Source organism: Hemitrygon akajei, chromosome 9 (assembly GCF_048418815.1).
Source record: "Hemitrygon akajei chromosome 9, sHemAka1.3, whole genome shotgun sequence".
NCBI classification, from domain to species: Eukaryota; Metazoa; Chordata; class Chondrichthyes; order Myliobatiformes; family Dasyatidae; genus Hemitrygon; species Hemitrygon akajei.
Genome location: NC_133132.1, coordinates 157038015 through 157058319, shown reverse-complemented (window position 1 = coordinate 157058319; position 20305 = coordinate 157038015). Strand labels below are relative to the sequence as shown.

Sequence of the window (20305 nt, the reverse complement as noted above, 5' to 3'; positions counted from 1 at the left end):
TGTTCATAAATCCTGCCTCTCAGGATTTTCTCCATCAACTTACCAACACTGAAGTTAGACTCACTGGTCTTTAATTTCCTGGTCTATCTCTATTCCCTTTCTTGAGTAAGGGAACAACATCTGCAACCTTCCAATCCTCTGGAACCTCTCCCGTCCCAATTGATGATGCAAGGATTGTTGCCAGAGGCTCAGCAATCTCCTCCTTCACCTCCCACAGTAGCCTGGGGTACATCCCATCTGGTCCCAGTAAAATCCAACTTGATGCTTTCCAAAAGTTCCAGCACGTCCTCTTTTTTAATGTCTACATGCTCAAGTTTCAGTTCACTGCAAGTCATTCCTACAATCACCAAGATCCTTTTCCGTAGTGGATACAGAAGCAAAATATTCATTAAGTACCTCTGCTATCTCATCCGCTTTGTTCATGATACTCCTTGCATTAAAATAGACAAATCTCAAACCATCGGTCTGAGCGCACCCCTCTCTATCACCTGTCTATCCTCCCTGTCACACTGCATACAAGCTTTCTCTATTTGTGAGCCAACCACCCCTTCCTCCATCTCTTCATTTTGGTTCCCACCTGCCAGAAAATTCTTGTTTAAACTCTCCCCAGTAGCCTCAGCAAACCTCCCTGCCAGGATATTGGTCCTCCTCAGATTCGAGTGCAACCCGTCCTTTTTTTACAGGTCACTCCTGCCTCAATAAAGGTCCCAATGATCCAGAAATCTGAATCCCTGCCCCCTGCTCCAATCCCTCAGCCACGCACTTATCCTCCACCTCATTCTATTCCTATTCTCACTGTCCTGTGGCACAGGGAATAATACCAAGATTATTGATGGCCAGACACAGTTTCAATCATAACAGTGTGGTTTCAGGGTCAAAGGACTTTTTGATAAAGTTACATATTTACAATTGGGTGGCATTTTCAAAGATTCAAGGGACAGTTATCATCAAATTATGTATGCAGTATACAAACCTGAAATTTATCTTCCTACAGACAGCCACGAAACAAACCTGTTGAAAGAAAAACAACCCCCCATGTGCAAAAAAAGAACAAAATATGCAAACACAAAAAAATGAGTGAAAAACACAGAATGTAAAACATCAAACCCCAAAGTCATCAAAACAGTCCAGACATATTCAGTTCAGCTCAGTTCAGTTCCATCTAGTGCTGTGTTAGTTGTTGACTGCAGGCCACAGAGCTAATCCTTTCTGATCAAAATTACAAAAAATAGCAGGCAGAACGCAGAAACACATCCTACATAAGCTAAAGAGTCCAATCCACAAACCTTGCCTAGACCCAAGGCTCTGTCACCTTTTTTCCCATGGCATCTAGTGAGAGGGAGACAGAAATACTGATCAAATGTGGGTACCTTCCTCTGGGAGCAGCGGGCAAGTGTGCCCAGTCTCCAGACTTCTTGGCCTCCAAGCCGTACCCTTCACTCGAAACCTCTGCCAACCCCCCTCGAAGACAGCAAAGTGCCAGATCGCTCAATCAGCCTGAAAACACATGACCAAAATGTAGTCTAAAGGCTCCAACAGCAGCAGAATCACATTTGAAAGAAAAAGGAGCAAAAGAAGTGAAATAAATTGTTTTGTGAACTCTCTGAAGGATGTCGCCCTTTGTGACGTTGTTCGCTGACGCCATCTTCAGAGGTACAAACTTCAAAATGTTTCCACTTACTAACCAGGTGATAACATGAAATGCCAGGTGTAGGCAAACTGGACCTCCAGACACACAATGGGATTTTCATTTACGGACTCTGTTTAAGCAGCTCAACAACTCTGTCTGATGGGCTTCAATTCAGTAGCTGCTGATTGTAGAGCCTGCATTCCAAAGTTCAAGATACGTTAATGTTATATGCTATATACAACCTTGAGATTCATCTTCTTACAGGCAGACACAAACAAACACCCCCAGAACACATTTTAAAAGAAGACCATCAGAAAAAAAGAAACAAATGTGCAAACCATGAAATAAGTAAATAACATTCGGAACTGTTGTTCACGAAAGTGAGTCCACCACCATGAAGCCAGCCATCACTGCAGCTGATCCAGGAGCTCATTAGTTGCAGACCGCAGCCTCATTTCAGCACAGAGATGAGAAAACCTCATGGAGCAGAATACTAATGACCATATTGTGACTATTGTAGTCCTGTCAATAGATCTGGGGTGGTGGGAGCAGGGTCAGAGAAGAGCAAACATAGCTAATCTTCAGCAAATGCGCATCTTATGTTCTGTTCTCATTATTTGTATTTACAGGGGCCTTGGCCATCTCATGAGATAGTGGTCTATAAATTAGACATTTGGTCCATTTTTGGATGTGCAGGTTGCAAACTGCCTCTATTTCTGGTTTCAAGTTTCAAGATTAATTGTCATTCAACCATACATGAATACCAAACGAAACAGTGTTACTCTGGGGCTGAGGTCCAAAATACATTACCAACAGTCAAACACAGCACAAGGCATATAAGATATCAGTAAACATTACAACCACTCAAAAAAAAATCCCAGTCCCCGAGTCCATGACTGCAGAAGTCTGTGCTTGAACACAATATGCCTTCTGCTGAGCGAACACTGAAGAGCAGCGCATCAACGCTGATGCCTCTCTCCTGGACAGCCACAAGCAGGTAACACTGCAGCCTGGGGCCTCGTCCTCACTACGACACAGGACCTGCAGCCCCGCCACCATCTGCGCCCATCATTCACCGATAAACTAGTGAACCAGACTTGCAGCATTCCACATTAACAATGTCCAACAGGGTCTCGCGATCAGAAGGAAAGTGACTAAGACAGTCGATCGCTGTTAGACTGCACAGCAGGTTAGCACATCGACTCTGATGCCTCTCACTCCTATCCGTAGCAGGCAGCAGCAACGTCTGCACCAAGTCCAGCTCCTTCACTTTCTCCACCGATGAGCTACTTACTCATTGATAGGTAGATCTGCAGTACTTCAAGTTTTTAGTGTCCAGCAGGGACTTGCAATCGTAAAGAATATGTTTATAAAAGGCAATAATAGCTTTGATTGGCCCTGTAGAAGCTGTTGCCTCTGCAGCTATCTAGGGTAACTTAATGTACTTCTCAGCCAATTAACTACTTTTGGTGGGTCTGAAAGTAGAATGCAGCAGATGATGAAAATCTGAAATAAAATCAGAGAATTATGTAAGTACTCAACATAAGCAGCAGTTTTGCCGAGAAGATCTGATGGTCTGAGAGGGTGCTATTTGGGAACACTACTCTTATTGCTTGTCTCTACAGTTACTTCATGACATGATTACCACTTATTACATTCTTTGTAATTGTACTTTATTGCTTTTGGAATGAAGTCAGTGTTATAATGTTGCTCTTGGACACAACAAATTCTCACTGTGATCATGATCAGAAACTCTGATTTTAGTCTCATCAGAATCAGGTTTGTTAACACTGATTTATGTGATGTGAAATTTGTTCTTTTGTGGCAGAAGTACAATACAAAGTCATAAAAACTGCAATAAATTACAAAATAAATAAATATTGCATCAAAGGAGTATTAAAATATATTTAGTGTGACTATATGCCTTACTGTTAGTTTAAAGATTTTATATATATCTTGTGCTGTGAATTTCTGTTGGCATTGTATTTTGCACATTGGTCCCGGTGTATTGCTGTGCTCATGGGTATTCTTGCATGGTTGAACGGTCATTAAACCCAGACTTGAACTTGGATAATTATTTGTCAAGACACCAGTCTTACTCCCACAGAATCTTCTGATTCAATTTGAAGAAAGAGGAGAGAGAGGGCCTAATTTTAAAATCCCTGCTTGAAAGATGGCACGGTTGACATTCAGGCATTCCACCAAAACTGCATTGGTATGTTAGCCTGGATATTCCGACGAGAGCTTTGGAATAGAATTGGAATTGTCTGTTTCAGGCAGGAGTGCAGCAGGGTGAACCATTACAGTGACCAATCATCATTTCACTTCAATGTGAATAGTGCCAAATATGCATTTTACCTGCAATTAGCAAATTGTGATTTCCATATAATTTTTAGGAAGGAATCCCCAACTCATGATTGAGTATGCAGATCGAATTATCAATATATCTGCCGGTATTACTTTTGAGGTAGAGTTGAGTAAACATTATATGTTCATGAAATTGCCAATGATATCTTGGGAGAGGCACTGAGATAAAAGGGAATAGGAGGTGGATAAATGCAGAGCAGCAGAACATTTTTTTCCAGATTAACATTATCTAACTGGAACCATGGTGTAGTCAGAATGGATATTGAAGCTTGGTTTCAGTAATGGAAACAAGTAACAGATTACAGAGATTAAGTAGCACTGCTGTCACTTTAAATTTGCATTAAATATGCTGCCAAGCACCCCATTTTCACACTAGTCCTACCTTGATCTATTTTATACTCCTTCCCCCACGGCCCCATCAACAACACCCCCAGGTTCTCACCTACTCACCTCACTCACCTACAGTCTATGGAGCATTTGCAGTGGCCAATTAAAGTGTAGTGGTTATTGTAGCACTTTACAGCATCAACGAACGGATGATTGGGGTTCAATTCTCTCTGCTGTCTTTAGGGAGTTTGCACTGTTCTCCCCATGCTGGTTGGTGGCATAGTGGCATCGGCACTGGACTTCGGAGTGAAGGTTCCCGAGTTCGAGTCCAGCCGGCTCCCTCCCTTGCACACTTTCCATCTGTGCTGGGTTGTGCGTCGAACTAGCAAGTCTTGTAAAAGCAAGAAAGCCTGCTAAAAAAAACGCCGTCACGACGGCGTCCCAATGACTCCACTCGGAGTTAAGGGCTTTCTTCTTCTTCTACTGTTCTCCCCTGTACGGGTTTCCTCCGGGTGCTCTGGTTTCCTCCCTCATTCCAAAAAGACGCACGAGTTAGGGTTAGTGGGCTGGAAGCATGACGACACTTGAGGACTTTGTCATTAACTGTATGTTTTGATGTTTTGTTTCGATATACATGTGACAAGTAAAGCTAATCTCTAAGTGGTAAACTGTGGAATGTGTGAGCAAACTGCAGTACCTGAAGGAAGCCATTGAATTCATGTGGAGAATGTGATATTTTCAAATTAAATTAGATAAGTTAGCTTATTTTGCTATCATATCCTTGTCCACAAGGAACTTACAGAGTAAGCAGTATAGATGTAAATAATAATACAGCAATAAATACAGTTAATTTATTATGAAATTGTGTACGCAGTATACAACCCGGAGATTTGTCTTCCCACAGACAACCACAAAACAATAAGAGCAAACACGAGGAACACTGCAGATGCTGGAAATTCAAACAACAACACACACAAAATGCTGGTGGAACACAGCAGGCCAGGCAGCATCTATAGGGAGAAGCGCTGTCGACGTTTCAGGCTGAGACCCTTCGTCAGGACTCAACAAAACAATAAAACACCTTGGAAGCTGTTCAAAGAAATCATCAAACACCCAATCCACAAAAAAAGAACAAATCATGCAAATGTTAAAAACAAACAAGTGAAAAACACAGAATATAAAACACTGGAATGCAAAAGATTTGAATAGTATATTATTGCAGACGGAGACTGTGCAAAAATTGCTAAAGCATCATAACAGAAGAGGTAGAATTTGGGGTCTGAGGATGTGTCGGCACCACAAGGAAGGAGATGTGAAAGAGGTGATTGATTCAGAAGTCTTATAGCAGTGGAGAAGAAGCTGTTATTGACTATGGTCATTTAGGCCTTCAAGCTACTGTGCCTTCTCCTAGAAGGTAGAAGACAATATCCAGGGTTCAAAGTTCAAAATAAATTTATTAGTAAACTACATATATATCACCATATACAACCCCAAGATCCCTTTTTTTTTTTGCGGCCATACACTCTAAATCCGAGAAACACAATAGAATTATTTGAATACCGCACCCAATAGGACAGGCATACAACCAATGTTCAAAGGATAACAAACTGTGCCAATATGAAAGAGAAAGATATAACAATAATAAATAACTAAGCAATAAGTATCAAGAACATGAGCTGGAGAGTCCTTGAAAGTGAGTGGGAGCAGTTCAGTGATGAAGCGAGTGAAGTTGAATTAAGTTATCCACTGTGGTTAAAGAGCCATTGGTTGAGGGGTAATGACTGCTCCTGAGCCTGGTCGTTTGGGTCCTGATGCTCCAGTGCCTTCTTCCTAATGACAGCAGCTAGAAGAAAACATGGCCTGGGTAGTGAGGGTTGGCAGTCATCCATGTCAGAAAATGGAATATTCTAGCACTTTTCGGTACTGGATAACCTACACTTCATAACCAGAACTAGTGGTATTTGGGATTTAGATTAGAGTCCAGGGTTCTTTTCCAATAAGATTATTTAATCGACTGACATTTTGTTTTCCCACTGGGCCTACTGTGGGATCCCTTGAATGATTCTGCAATACACAGAGATATTGAGTTTGTGGTAGAATATTTTGCAGTCATTGCATTTGCCAAATTGTGGAGCAATATCATAACTTGCATGGAAATCTAATATATTGTTTCACTGCTCATTATTTTATTCTTCTCTGGAGATCAGAGCTAATTAGATCAAAATTAGGGGCTGAGATCTGATACCTAACCAATCTAGTTTAAGATTGTCTCAAAGGTATCGCAGGATGGGAACTTTTAATCTCTTCCATTTCTGTTAAGCAAGTCCAACTCCCAGACATTATCATCTTTCTCATTACTTTTGCTTTAGCGGAATAATTGTTATTGTGTGTAAGAGCCAATAAACAATAAAAGACTGGTATAAATCACCAGTATTTTCTCAGTGGGAACCCTTTTAATCCCATACCATCAATTAAAATCTTAAACTCTACTCAACTTGGTGATCCATATTTAAAAATGAAAAGAAAAGTCTAATTTAAGTCAGCATCTGTTCTGGCAGTATCTGCTCATTTTAAAGCAACAGAATGTGGAATTATTGTCATCAACCTGATTGCATTCCCACAACAGATTTATATTCAATCATCTGTCTCACCAGTTTGAGACAAAACTTGTCCAAGAAATTAAGATACGTTTAGTTCAGATCACATGACTTATAAAGGCCTGCTGTTTCTACTTAAACAAAATAGACAAGTAAATCTAAAGTAGTACTGGATTCCAATGCAATCATGCACGATTATGGCCAAAGTCTGTACAGCTAATTACTCTTGTCTTGTTCCCTATGCTTCAATTCTGGGCACTTCATTCATGGAGCGTGGACATTCACTTTTCCAGTAGCTATGTTACGGTCACTGTCAGCTGAACTTGCATTAATTTGACTTGATGTAGGTACAGAAGCTCCCAATAATTACCATTGTTCCAAACTAGAGAGGCAAATTTAGATTTCTATTGAATTGATTGAATTAATTTAAGTACATTCAATTCTTTACATTGTTATTTAATATTTTAAATAATATTCAGAATTGCTATTGATTTGATAATTTTTTAAAATATTTTTTGAATTTTTGGATGTCTGTGAAACATGAACAAATATTTAAGCTATTTGACAGTTGGTTCAGCCCAGGAGGTTTGGCCTACTATTTTCAATCTCTGAGAATTTCCAGCCCTTCAACTAAGAAGAGTTGACATCAGCTTCTTTAAGGAAGTTCTAAATAGTGTTTTTGCTCAAGGTAAAAACAACTGTAACAATAGGTGGGTGAAGAGCACAGTAAGTGATCCACTCTGAGCAAATCTCAGGCCAACACTTAAAGGCTTAAGCTTTTAGTTGGAAAATTAACAAACATAACTCAACATACTCTGATGCATAAATAATTATTTGGCGGTATGTTTCAAAAACAGTCCTAGTGATTCTGCTTGGTAATTAATTTTCCCCACATGGTGTAATGACATTATTAAATGGAGGAAGTTAAATCCTGATATATTATAATCCTTATTACAACAATTTTGATGATTTTCACTATGTTGCATTGCAAGCTTCCATATATTTGAAATGAATTTCAGATTGTATTTATGTTTATCATCTATTATTATCGTTTTCCTTATCTTCTGTGTTTTTTGTGCTGCTGCAATGTATCTGGAGAAACAATTATTTTGTTCTCTTTACATTTGTGTACAGGAAATAGCATTAAACAATCTTGAATCTCCACGAAAATGAATCTCAAGATAGAATATGGTAACATACAGTGTTATTCAATGTTCAAAGTAAATATATTAACAAAGTATATATATGTCACCATATATAATCCTGCAGTTCATTTTCTTATAGGCATAATAGAATCCATAATAGAATAATAACCTTAATAGAGTCAATGAAAGACCACACCAACTTGCATGTTCAACCAGTGTACGAAAGACAACAAACTGTGCAAATACAAAAGGAAAGAAATAATAATAATAATAAATAAGCAATGATTATCAAGACAATGAGATGAAGACTCATGGAAAGTGAGTCCACAGGTTGTGGGTACATTTCTGTGTGGTGCAAGTGAAGTTGAGTGAAGTTAAACCCTTTGGTTCAAGAGCCTGATGGTTGAGGGGTAAGAACTGTTCTTGAACCTGGTTGTGTGAGTCCATTGATAACAAATTTACTTCAAAGTTTTTTGAATTTTGAATATATTATGAGGAATTGTGGGGAAATGAGATTGATGGGAATGCTCTTAAAGCTTGGAATTTAATGCAGGCATTTGTGACGTGTTGCACTTCGGGAGTACAGACCAGTGTAGGACTTGCACAGTGAGGGCACTGGGAAATGCAGTAGAACAGAGGGATCTGGGAATGCAGGTTCATAATTCCTTGAAAGAGGCATCGCATCTAGATAAGGTTGAAAGAGAGTTTTTGGCGCATTGGCTTTCATAAATCAAAATTTTGAGTACAGGGGTTGGGATGTTTCGTTCAAGTTGTACGAGACATTGGTGAGGCCTAGTTTGGAGACTTGTGTTCAATTCTGGTCACCTGCCTACAGGAAAGATATTGATAAGATTGAGAAAATTTACAAGGATGTTGCCAGGACCTGAGGACCCGAGTCACAGGGAAAGGTAGAATAGGTTAGAACTTTATTTCCGAGAGTATATGGAAATGAGGGGAGATGTCATAGAGGAATACAAAATTAAGAGGGGTACAGATAGGGTTTAAAGCAGGCTTTTCCCACTTGAGATCATGGATTAAGGGTAAAAGTTGAAATGTTTAGAGGGAAGATGAGCAGAAACATTTTCACTCAGAGCGCGATGAGAGTGTGGAACAAACTGCCAGCAGAAGTGGTGGATGCAAGAGAAATTTGGATAGGTACGTGGATGGGAGGAATATGGAGGAATATGGTCTGGATGCAGGTCAATGGGACTGGGCAGCTAAATAGTTTGGCATGGAATAGATGGGCTTAGGGGCTTGTTTCTATGCTGCAGTACTCTATGATGCTATTACCTTGATAGCCTCCTTCAGTATTGTAAGGAAATATGAGATATTATTTTGAAATCGTTTACGGATACCATAATGAGGTAATTTTCCACCATGTAACTAACAACTAAGTGAGTTTTAACTATTTAAAAATATCACATTGCTTCACAAATACGTAGATACTTCAATATAAAACAAAGCTCTGCTTGTTGGTATTTAATTCCATTAGTATCAGAATAATCATGAAACATAGAAAATAGGTGCAGGAGTAGGCCATTCGGCCCTTCGAGCCTACACCGCCATTCAGTATGATCATGGCTGATCATCCAACTCAGAACCCTGTACCTGCTTTCTCTCCATACCCCCCGATCCCTTTAGCCACAAGGGCCATATCTAACTTCCTCTTAAATATAGCCAATGAACCGGCCTCAACTGTTTCCTGTGGCAGAGAATTCCACAGATTCACCACTCTCTGTGTGAAGAAGTTTTTCCTCATCTCGGTCCTAATGAAATGTTGATTGCTCCATTCCGTGGGCAGTTATTTCTTTTTTTTATTTTACCCTGACTGATTTCTAATTTTAGATGAGAACTGAAATGAAAACTGTATCTTTCACTGCTGGCATTCACACAGTGTTCATAATTGCTATTCTGTTACAGTAAATCCTAAAGAGAACTTCAACTTGGAATCTTACATCTGTTGCTAAGGCAACGTCTCTAAAGGTGAACTCTTTAGCTGTTGTGCATAGAGCAGCCCTTCTATAACTGTTACAGCTCGTGTTGCTAAATAAAACCTGCAAACCTTATGAAGGTTGTAGGTTTTTCTGTATTTGCATATTAGCGATGGCAACAGTGGATTGCTGCTCCAATGGGATATTCTACTGGAGATAGTGTTAACACTGCACATAGATAGCTCTATCACGTAAACACCATCTATATGTGGATAATGACCAGTGGGCAATCACAAATGTAAGTTCTTCTCCGCCTAATGGTGGAAAATTAACCACAGGTGGCCTTTGAATTCACTTAGTCTTAGGATATTCAACTGTTGGAATTTTAAGATAGTCATGGCCTGTTCTCTCCACTGCCTGTAATGCCATTGGCATTAAGGGCAGCAATGAAGGTCCTTCATCTCTGGTGGTGTTCAGGGCTTCCTTCATTGTGTTAGTAGCTCGGTTTTCACTATTGTCAGTAATGAAATTTCTGGGTAGAGACTCAGGAATACTGTCACACACAGATGTAGAAGGATTCTCCATTACTATTTCAGTAACAATTTTGTTTTACCGGTTAGGGTTGTTAACCTTGGGTTGAACCTGGAGGACCAGTGGACAGCTCTTAGTGTGGCCTCTATCCTTTGACCTTTTTGGCATGGGTGACCCTACCTAGAGCCAAAGCACAAAGCCCTGACTCCAGCCAACATCACTCTCTGAGGCATTGAGGCACACAAGCCTCCAAATACAGGTCTGTCCAGCCTTGTAATTACCCCTACCGGTTTAGCCCAGAGCCCTGGATATTCCCGGAATTCCGTACATAAATCTGAACTTGCTTCCCTTTGGAATGGTCCGCTCTTGTATCCTGTATGTAGAAATCTGTAGCTAATTTTTAACAGTTTCTAAATGTCTACTGGAGTGAGGGATCACTCACTGCAGAGCCTCCAAATTCCCAAGATGGGTTCTTCCATCTACCCAAAACAACAAGATAAAACAGCTCTCTAAAATAGTTTGGGGTCATGTGGACATTATTTAGGCAAACAAATTGCCCTGCTAACCTACTTGGGCAACAAAGCCATTTCAAAATTTATGAGAGTCAGACTATTTGATATTTTCATAGACCAGTACTTTCGACAGTACAGCATCAGTAAGTGAGTCACAGTTAGTCGCCTACTTTCCAGTAGGATTGGCGAAGTATTTTCCTCTTGGCCATAACCATTTACTGATCTACAAAGGGCATTAATCGATAAACCTCCCAAAGTGGATTCACCTGCTGCAATTGAGATAATGATTATGTAGCTGATTTACACACAGCTGATTACCTAGCTGATGGCTCTCAGTATTGTCTTTCATTACTTACAATCTATAGTGCCTTTTGGGATAAATTACCTTTCATCTGAAAGAGAAGTAGTAAGATTTCTCTGCATCACACTCCAGTCCAGTTGGTGGTGGTAATGCACTTTTAAGTTGGACTGCCAGCTACCAGAAGAAGAAGATGAGAGATGGTTATCTCCCTGCAAGATACCCAAAGCAATTGGGTAAGTCAAATTTGAGTGCAGCAAAAAAAGCCCCATTGTTTTGCAGCTGTGCATTTATTGACCCAGACTTAGAGTGAAGACACTGAGACATGAAAAATTTTCTAAGTGAGAAAAAAAATTTGCTGGTATTTTAAATTCTGAACATCAAAAGATGGGTTAGTATTTCCACCGTATCTCTTTGATCTACTCCATTCATTTGGAATTAACTGATGGAAGATAAAATTAATGAAAAATAGCATTTGAAGTCTGAAGCAAAGCAAAAGTATTGGGTCAATTAGTATGTATAAATCTCTGTCTCTATCTCTGGAAACAAACTGTCGGCCAACATCTTTAATAAACCTACCAATTCCCAGTTATCTTGACTAGACTTCTTCCCACCATAGCTCCTATAAAAATGCCTTTTCTCAGTTTCCTTGTCTCCACTGCATCTGTTCCCAGGATGAGGCTTTCCTTTCCAGGACATCAGAGATGTCTTCCTTCTTTAAAGAACAGTGTTCCCTTCCTCCAGCATTGAGGCTGCCCTCACCTGCATCTCTACTATTTCTCAAACATCCACACTCACTCCATCTTCTGGCCAACTTAATAATGATAATACCCTCCTGCCCTTACCAACCACCCTATAAGCCTTCAAATCCAACATATCTTCAAATCTGTTACTTTCATCATCTCTAAAGGGATCATACCACCAACATTATTTTACCTCTTTCCCTTTCTGCAGTGATCGCTCTCTGCATGATTGCCTTGTCCATTTATCCCTCCCCACTAATCTCCCTCCCAGCACTTATCCCTGGCCAAAATGCTACACCTGCCCATTCACCTCCTCCCTCCCCTCCATTCAGGGCTCCAAACAGTCCTTCCAGGTGAAACCCCTTTTTACCAGGTGTTTTTTTAGAGTCACACCTCGTTAGCCCCCCGCTAACAGCCACTGGACTCAGCGGTGAGAAAACCACCTTTCTCAAGCTCCACACGTCTAGAGTCAGTATGACTTGAGTCCCATCAAAACCAGGAAGTTGGGATGTCTCAACACCCTGACCCCAATCTTTGCAAATACTGTGTAAATACTGCCCCCATGCAATTAGCCATCGGCAAGAAATAACAGATCGTACACTGCATACAATTATAAATAAAGTACATTTACAAATTTCAGCTTTATCGAACAGTTAGTAGGAAAAAGAAAAGAACAAAAGAAGTAAAAAGGGTCCATTACAGTTATCCCAGTCCAAATGTGCACATAAGACCTTTATTCAAAATGGTGTCCATCACAAAAACCTCTCTCTGCTCAGCATTTTCTAGAATATTCTTCCATTTCCATCATCCTGATAAGAACATAAGAAATAGGAGTAGGAGTAGGCCATTTGACCCATCAAGCCTGATCTGCCATCCAATAAGATCATGGCTGATGTGACCATGGACTCATCTCCATATAGCAGCCTTTTACCCATAACTCTTAATTTCCCTACTATGCAAAAATCTATCCAACCTTGCCTTAAATATATTTACAGAGGTAGCCTCCACTGCTTCATTGGGAAGAGAATTCTGGGAAAAGCAGTTCCTACTCATCTCTGTCCCAAATCTACTCCCCAAATCTTGAGGCTGTGTTCTTTAGTTCAAGTCTCACCTACCAGTGGAAACAACTTTCCTACCTCTATCTTATCTAGCCCTTTCATAATTTTATATGTTTCTATAAGATCTCCCCTCATTCTCCTGAATTCCAGCAAGTATAGTCCCAGGAAACTCAATCTCTCCTCATAGTCTAACCCCATGATTGGCTGACACAACATTCCTAAGTTGAACAATATAGCCCCTTTCTTTAGCTCAAACCCAAACATGCTTAAAGCAGAACAGACTGCTCTTACAGAACTCATAAAATGAAATACCTACAGCATAAGAGTAAACATTTTAACCAGGACATTACACAGGTAGGACAACACTTCACCTGCGAATCTGCTGGGGTCAGCTATTGCGTCCGATGCTCCCTCTATATTGGTGAGGCCCATGGTAAATTGGGGACCGCTTCATTGAGCATCTCTGATCCATCTGTCAAAAGTGGAACTTTGTTTTGGTCAAACATTTTAATTTCCATTCCCATTCTGACATATCATTCCGTAGCCTCCCTTTTGTGCCATGATGAGGCCATTCTCAGGGTGGAGGAGTAACATCTTATATTCTGTCTGGGTAGCCTGCATCCTGATCATAATCAGAATCTAGTTTAATATGACTGGCATGTATCGTGGAATTTGTTGTCTTTGCAGCAACAATACAATGCAATAAATGATAATAGAGAAAAAACATGAATTAAATTAAATAAATATATATGATAGTTAAGTAGTGTAAAAAAAAAAGTTGTGAGGTATTGTTTGTGGGTTCAATGTCCATTCAGAAATTGGATGGCAGAGGGGAAGAAGCTGTTCCTGAATCGTTGAGTGTGTGCCTTCAAGCTTCTGTACCTCTTTCCTGATGATAATAATGAGAACAACACATGATCTGATGAATTTTGATTTCTTCTCCTGGTAAAAAAAAAACTCCCTCACCTTTTCCATTCCTGAAGTATGGTCTGGGCCCAAAACATTGACTGCTTATCAATTTCCAGACATGCTGAGTTTCTCCAGTATTTGGTGTGTATTGCTCTGGATTTCCAGCATTTGCAGAATTTCTCATGTTTAAGGTGTTTTAAGCATAGGAATTTCTCAAGACTTGATGTGTGTCTGATCCCAGCTGCACAGGGATGAACGTTGCGGAAAGCCTGAATCTTGGAATGAGAAAGTCTATCCAGTAATTCTACACTGTCATCTACCAACCGGTGGTTCGGTCTTCTAAGCTTCCTCTGTTAAACATGTCAATTGGAGCTTCCCCCAAGTAGTATTAAGTGATTTCTCTTGTGTGGTTGCTACCACCTACTGCAGACACATAACATCGTGTTATATGGCAATTTTTCCAATAGGAATTTGTTATAGAGATTAGTGAGCTTAGTGATGCTGAACAGCAGGGAATTTCCATTCTCCCAAGATGAAAAGTTTAATAATGTTTACTTGATTATGCTATTGTATATTCCATTATCCATCTAAAAATTACTGTTCTTCACATTAACAGACTACTGTAAAACATGTCTGCTTGCAAATGATAACTCTTTTCTTTTAAAGGAATTAGTTTTTGTGCAGCGATTATAGGCACAGATTTCTATTGTATATGCAGCGAATAACTTCCATGATATAATTATTGTAATTGCTATGTCATTGTTAACAATATATTGTTTGGTTACTTATTTCCCTACATGCTAGTGATTAAATGTAAAAGCCAAGCTGTTTCTTTATGCTTCAGCATTCAAGTGATTTTAGCCCATCTTTCCTCTTATGATTGTTAATATTGCAAATTACTCTAGTTATTATATTTTCTGTTTATGCCTGACCTTACCTTGACCTCAAGATATGTTAACCTATACAGCATCCAGCAAGGCATTGAATCCTTTGTTACAGATTTTTTCTCTCTCTCCTGGCACTCATCCATTTGTTCTGATAATTGTACACTCCAGAGATTTAGACATAAATGACTTGTAAAGTGCTTTATACATTTTAAAGGTTCAGTTTGAAAAACAAATTGCGATTGGTTGATAATTCTCGTTCCCATTAACACACTACAAAATCTCATGTATTTTGCAATTAATGAGCGAAAGTAAGCTTCACTTTGAATATTTTATTAAAGAGGATTTTGGGTTTCGGTTCCTTAAGGAGACGCTAATTAAATATGTTAGTTGGATGAAGCGTTCTAGATTGAATTCAAGAGCAGTACAATTTTTTTTAATTGAGCAAACATTGTATATTGTTTGCCTTGTACGTGAAGGGACAAACAATTAAATCTACTGAAGTATAACAGCTGGAAGATTAATTGCTTATTTTTCTTATTTCAGGACAGCTTTCCCTCTCGTTTTGGAGGAATCCATTTTGTCAATCAGCCTTGGTATATTCATGCTCTTTATACTGTCATTAGGCCCTTCCTGAAAGAGAAGACTAGAAAAAGGGTGAGATAAATATATTCAAAAATATTAAAAGATACAAAGCAATTTGTTATCAATAAATTACCATTAACACATTATCATGGGCATTAACTGTGCTAAGATGCTTGGAATGCAATATTGTCTATTAAAACTTATGTTGAAGTGTATCACCTCACTGGGTGTACAGGAACAATGAATTGACCTTGAATGAAAAAGACACAGCAGCGAATTTAGATCAGGTTTATTTCATTGTGTTATGTAAAACAAATTGTCCCCAGAATTGTTATTATCTGACAAATTTCTTATCTGCTAAGGGCGATTTTCCAACTGCAGTCTCAACAGGGAGTCTTGTCCACTGAAGTGCTGGTGTGCTCTGCATATGTTACAACACACACTCCTAGAGAAAGGTCTTTGTAACTGAATTGAATGTTGGAAACTCATATACAGGCACAGAGATTGTGAAGCAAAAGGACCGTTCCATGTTCGATATCTTTTTGTTGAGGTTTTGCCTCATTTGGTACCAGCTCATTTCTACATTTGTATCAATGTAGTGTTTTTATCAATGCAGTGTTTTGTATCAACGAGTGTTTTAAACGAGCTATTCAAAAATCTAATATGAGAAACACATGAACTGCACTTGTGCAGCATTAATAGATAATGTTGCATTCTTTGTCACCCAAAAGGTAAGCACGGGAAATTATTATCATACTCACCATTTGGATTTTTTGCAGTCTCATTTTAAAATCATAATAAGATGACAATATTTCAGTTGGACTTTCCTTCATGCTAAGCACAGAGACCTTTGTACCTGCCTAGGATAGATCTGACCTAAGAATGCTCAAGGGATTTTTTATTTTTTTTTTGCAAATTAAAGCAGAAAATTCACATAATTGATAGCAACAGATTCCTCGGTGTTGTATAATGATTGTAGCATCTTTAAGGTAATAAGGTGCAATCATTATAAATAGACATAACTGGAGATCAGCTGGAGTTTACAGATAGCATAAGATCATTTATAGGTTAATTGTTCTTTGTAGGTTGACATTTGCTTATTAATTTGCAAATCATTTCCTTGGTCATAGAAACAAATGGGAATTTGTAGTCACTTTCATCCCTCTTAGCCCACACTAATGGAAATACTGAACTTGCATGTGCTGTTTCAGAAAAGAAATGTGGCAAATATATTTCAAGATAGTAAGCTTAAGGAGCATGTTGGACTTTAATTTAAATATGAAAAATGCTTTTGAAAGGTGCTGCAGCTTTAATATTCCAATATTAACATGAATGTTGTTGCTATGTCATCTTTCTAGATATTTATGCATGGAAATAACCTAAATAGTCTTCATCAGCTTATACATCCCGAAATCTTGCCTTCAGAATTTGGAGGGATGCTGCCACCCTATGACATGGGAACATGGGCAAGAACTCTGCTGGAACACGAGTATGATGATGACAATGAATATGTTAGCGATTCCTATAATATGTCTTTCAAAGATGTGGAGAAGTCCTTGTCTCCAAAATCTATGAAGAGGTTTGTATTCTATTTAGCTAATTTGAGACGCTGCCTGTATATCTCTCCGATAAATGTATCTCAATTTATAAAATCTGCCAAGTAGAAAAGCACCAATCTATCTGAATATATACGAGGAAAATGTCCATGGTTGCTTTGTTCTTGAGAAGTACCAATTTACATTTTTTTATTTTAAGTGGGCTTGTTGAGAGAGCTACTCATGATTAGTATTAGTTGTAGATTCATACCGCATGGGAACTGGCCTTTTGACCCATTGAATCTGCTCTGTTTGTGCAGCATCCATTCGCTACATTATTTCTATTTTTGAAATACAAGATTTTTCCCTAGATTCCCATTAGCCTTTTCTAGATGCTAACACTCGCCCAGACACTATATCAACTACCAATGACCACTTGACCTACGACAATTTAAAAGATGGATAATCTTGTTAACCTTTATGCCCATATTATTGGCTTATGCCAACCATTAGGGAATCGGCCTTGAAGATATTTGGTATGAGACAACAATATATATGGATATTAAATACTAAAACTTCTTTTCCATTATTTAAAATATCCTAAATATAACATCAGAAACTTATCAAAACATTATTTCATTCTGTGAGCGCTAAGTTTCCATTTTATCAGCCATGATAGCAATAATATGTGACCATTTTAATTGAATCTCGTTAGAGAGATTTCTACAGAGATGTTAGGAACATTAACTTGAATTGCTCCAAAATGCTAGCAAACATCATAGCAGGGATTGGGCTAAAGAGAGAGAGAAAGTTGTCAAGAAGATCAATGTAATGCTTTATGATGAATTGCTGTTTTGTGCTATCTGCAGTTTACCAAAGCCAGTTCTTCATTTCTTCCAAGAGGACCATAATCTTGTCATGATTTGGAGGCTTGCGTGCCTCAATGACATGAGGGCTATGTTGGCTGGAGTCAGGGCTTTATGCTTTGGTCACCCATGCCAAACAGGTCAATGGTTAGAGGCCAGACTAAGAGTGGTTTGCTGGTCCTCCAGGTTTGGCGATTCAGCTCAGGCCTAACAACCTTAACTGGTAAAACAAAACTGTTACGGAAACATCTATATCTGAGAGCGATGGTATTCCTGAGTCTCCAGACTTGCATGACTGACAATAGTGAAAAATGAGGAAGCTACTGACATGGTGAAGGAAGCCCTGAACGTCACCGAAGATGGAGGACCTTCATCGCTGCCTAAACACCAGCGCATCATTGGCAGTATTTAAGCAGCATGCATAAAATGCTGGCAAAATTCAGTGAGTCAGGCAGCATGTATATTTACTGTCCGTTGCATTGCTGGCATTTAGGGCAATGAAGGCCCTCCATCTCTGTCTGTCCACACCATCACACACAGATACAGAAAGATTTTTCATTGCTGTTTTTGTAACAGTTGTTTTTTGACCAATCAGGGTTGTTGGCCCTGAGCTGAACCCCCGAACCTGGAGGACAGGTGGACCACTCTTAACCTGGCCTCTACCCTTTGACCTGTTTGGCATGGGTGACCTACCATGAGCCAAAGCATAAGGCCCTGACTCCAGCCAACATAGCTCTGTGGGTCATCGATGCACACAAGCCCCCAAACCATACAACAAGCCTCTTGGATGGAGCAGCACTTATGCAGGGGCATAAATAGTCAATGTTTCAAAATATCCAGCATCTAGAGGATCTCATGTCTGTGTCCTGTTTTATTTTAACGATGTCTCCTATTTTAAGCAGTTTTACAAAACTGAGTGGCAATGAAGGAATATTAAGACCAGGATATCTTGCAATGCAATAAAAACTGCATCGAACAATGTTCAATAGATTATACGGAGAGTCACACAATACAGAAGCAGATTCTTTGGCCCACTCAGTTCACATCAGTCATCAGGCATTCATTTTACAGCAAAACACCATTTTTCTGTTTTATTCTTCCCACATTCTAATCAACTTCCTTCTCTTCAAAAATCTATCATTCAGACACACATTAGGATGGACTTATAGTGGCCAATTAACCTATATCCCACAACTCAAAGACTTGCATTTTGAAAATAGAAGCAACTCAAGATTCAAGATTGTTTAGTTTTATAAGGAAACAACATAATTATCACTCTGGATCCAATGCAGCATACATTTTAAAAAAGAATAAGATAAAGAACAGAGTGTTTATTATTTATTTATTTATTTGCTTGTTTGTGCCGTCCAGCAAACCCTGATTTAACTCTAGCCTTACCTTGGGATAACGTACAAGATTAAATTTACGTTTGTGCATAATGTAACTCTGACAGGAAATGATAAAGTAGTGGTAATGGATGGTGTGGTGGGTTAGGGGTGGAGCTGTTGATCAACTTCACTCCTTGGGAAAAGTAGCTCATATAAGTCACAGAGAGGAACTCTACACTGGTGGTCACGTTTAACCTGGGTCACTGCAGTTGTGAGAGAGTAGCTCTGCTAGCTGTGTCACTGCATTGCCTATTATCTGACTGATTGATCATCTATAAGACCCCAGGCAGAATACAAGCTTTTAGAGGGATGAATATAATAATATCTTTATTCTCATTCTACTAGAAGGACTGAACGGAGCTGCAAAATTTTTGATTGATTCCCCCAAAACAGATATAAGGTATAACATTTACATAAAATTTACACCTTTTAATGGCCACATTATTCCAAAGTATGCCCTTTGCTCTGCGAATAATTCTGGCAGTATCCCCAAGGATTCTGTCATTGATTGAAGTTATAATCGACTGGTTATTTCACAGAATGTAAAGTGCCCACCATTAAGAGCAGTAGACCACAGCTGATTCAGAAAAATTGCACATCTGACCTCTAAGTACTCGTGCAACATGCCATGAATACTAACAAATTTTGTTAATGAAATGGATTTTCAGATCGGGGGCTCATTAACTCATGTTAAAATGTGTAGTTAAAAATTAGCTAATGCTTGTGTAAGAGTAAACCACAGAAATACCGCATGAAGCTATATTTGGTGAAGGAGAATCCTAAGGGATTCTACAGATATGTTAAGAGCAAAAGGATTGCGAGGGGCAAAATTGGTCCTTTGGAAGACCAGAATAGTAATTCATGTGTGGAGCCAAAACAGATAGGGGAGATTTTAAATAATTTTTTTTTGCATCTGTATTTCCTCAAGAGATAGAGACAGAGTCTATAGAAGTGGCATCAACTTCATGGACCTTGCACAGATTACAGAGGAGGGGTTGT

At 39.1% G+C, this 20305-nt stretch overlaps 1 protein-coding gene across 1 annotated transcript in view; it reads left to right on the top strand.

The window, feature by feature from the left end:
* The window catches only part of clvs2 (clavesin 2), a 126005-nt gene that overhangs the window by 84418 nt on the left and 21282 nt on the right, over positions 1-20305 (top strand). The window contains exons 3-4 of the mRNA XM_073057369.1: positions 15479-15589; positions 16876-17096. Coding sequence (XP_072913470.1) covers positions 15479-15589; positions 16876-17096 — 332 coding nt within the window. The remainder of the gene's footprint in view (positions 1-15478; positions 15590-16875; positions 17097-20305) is intronic.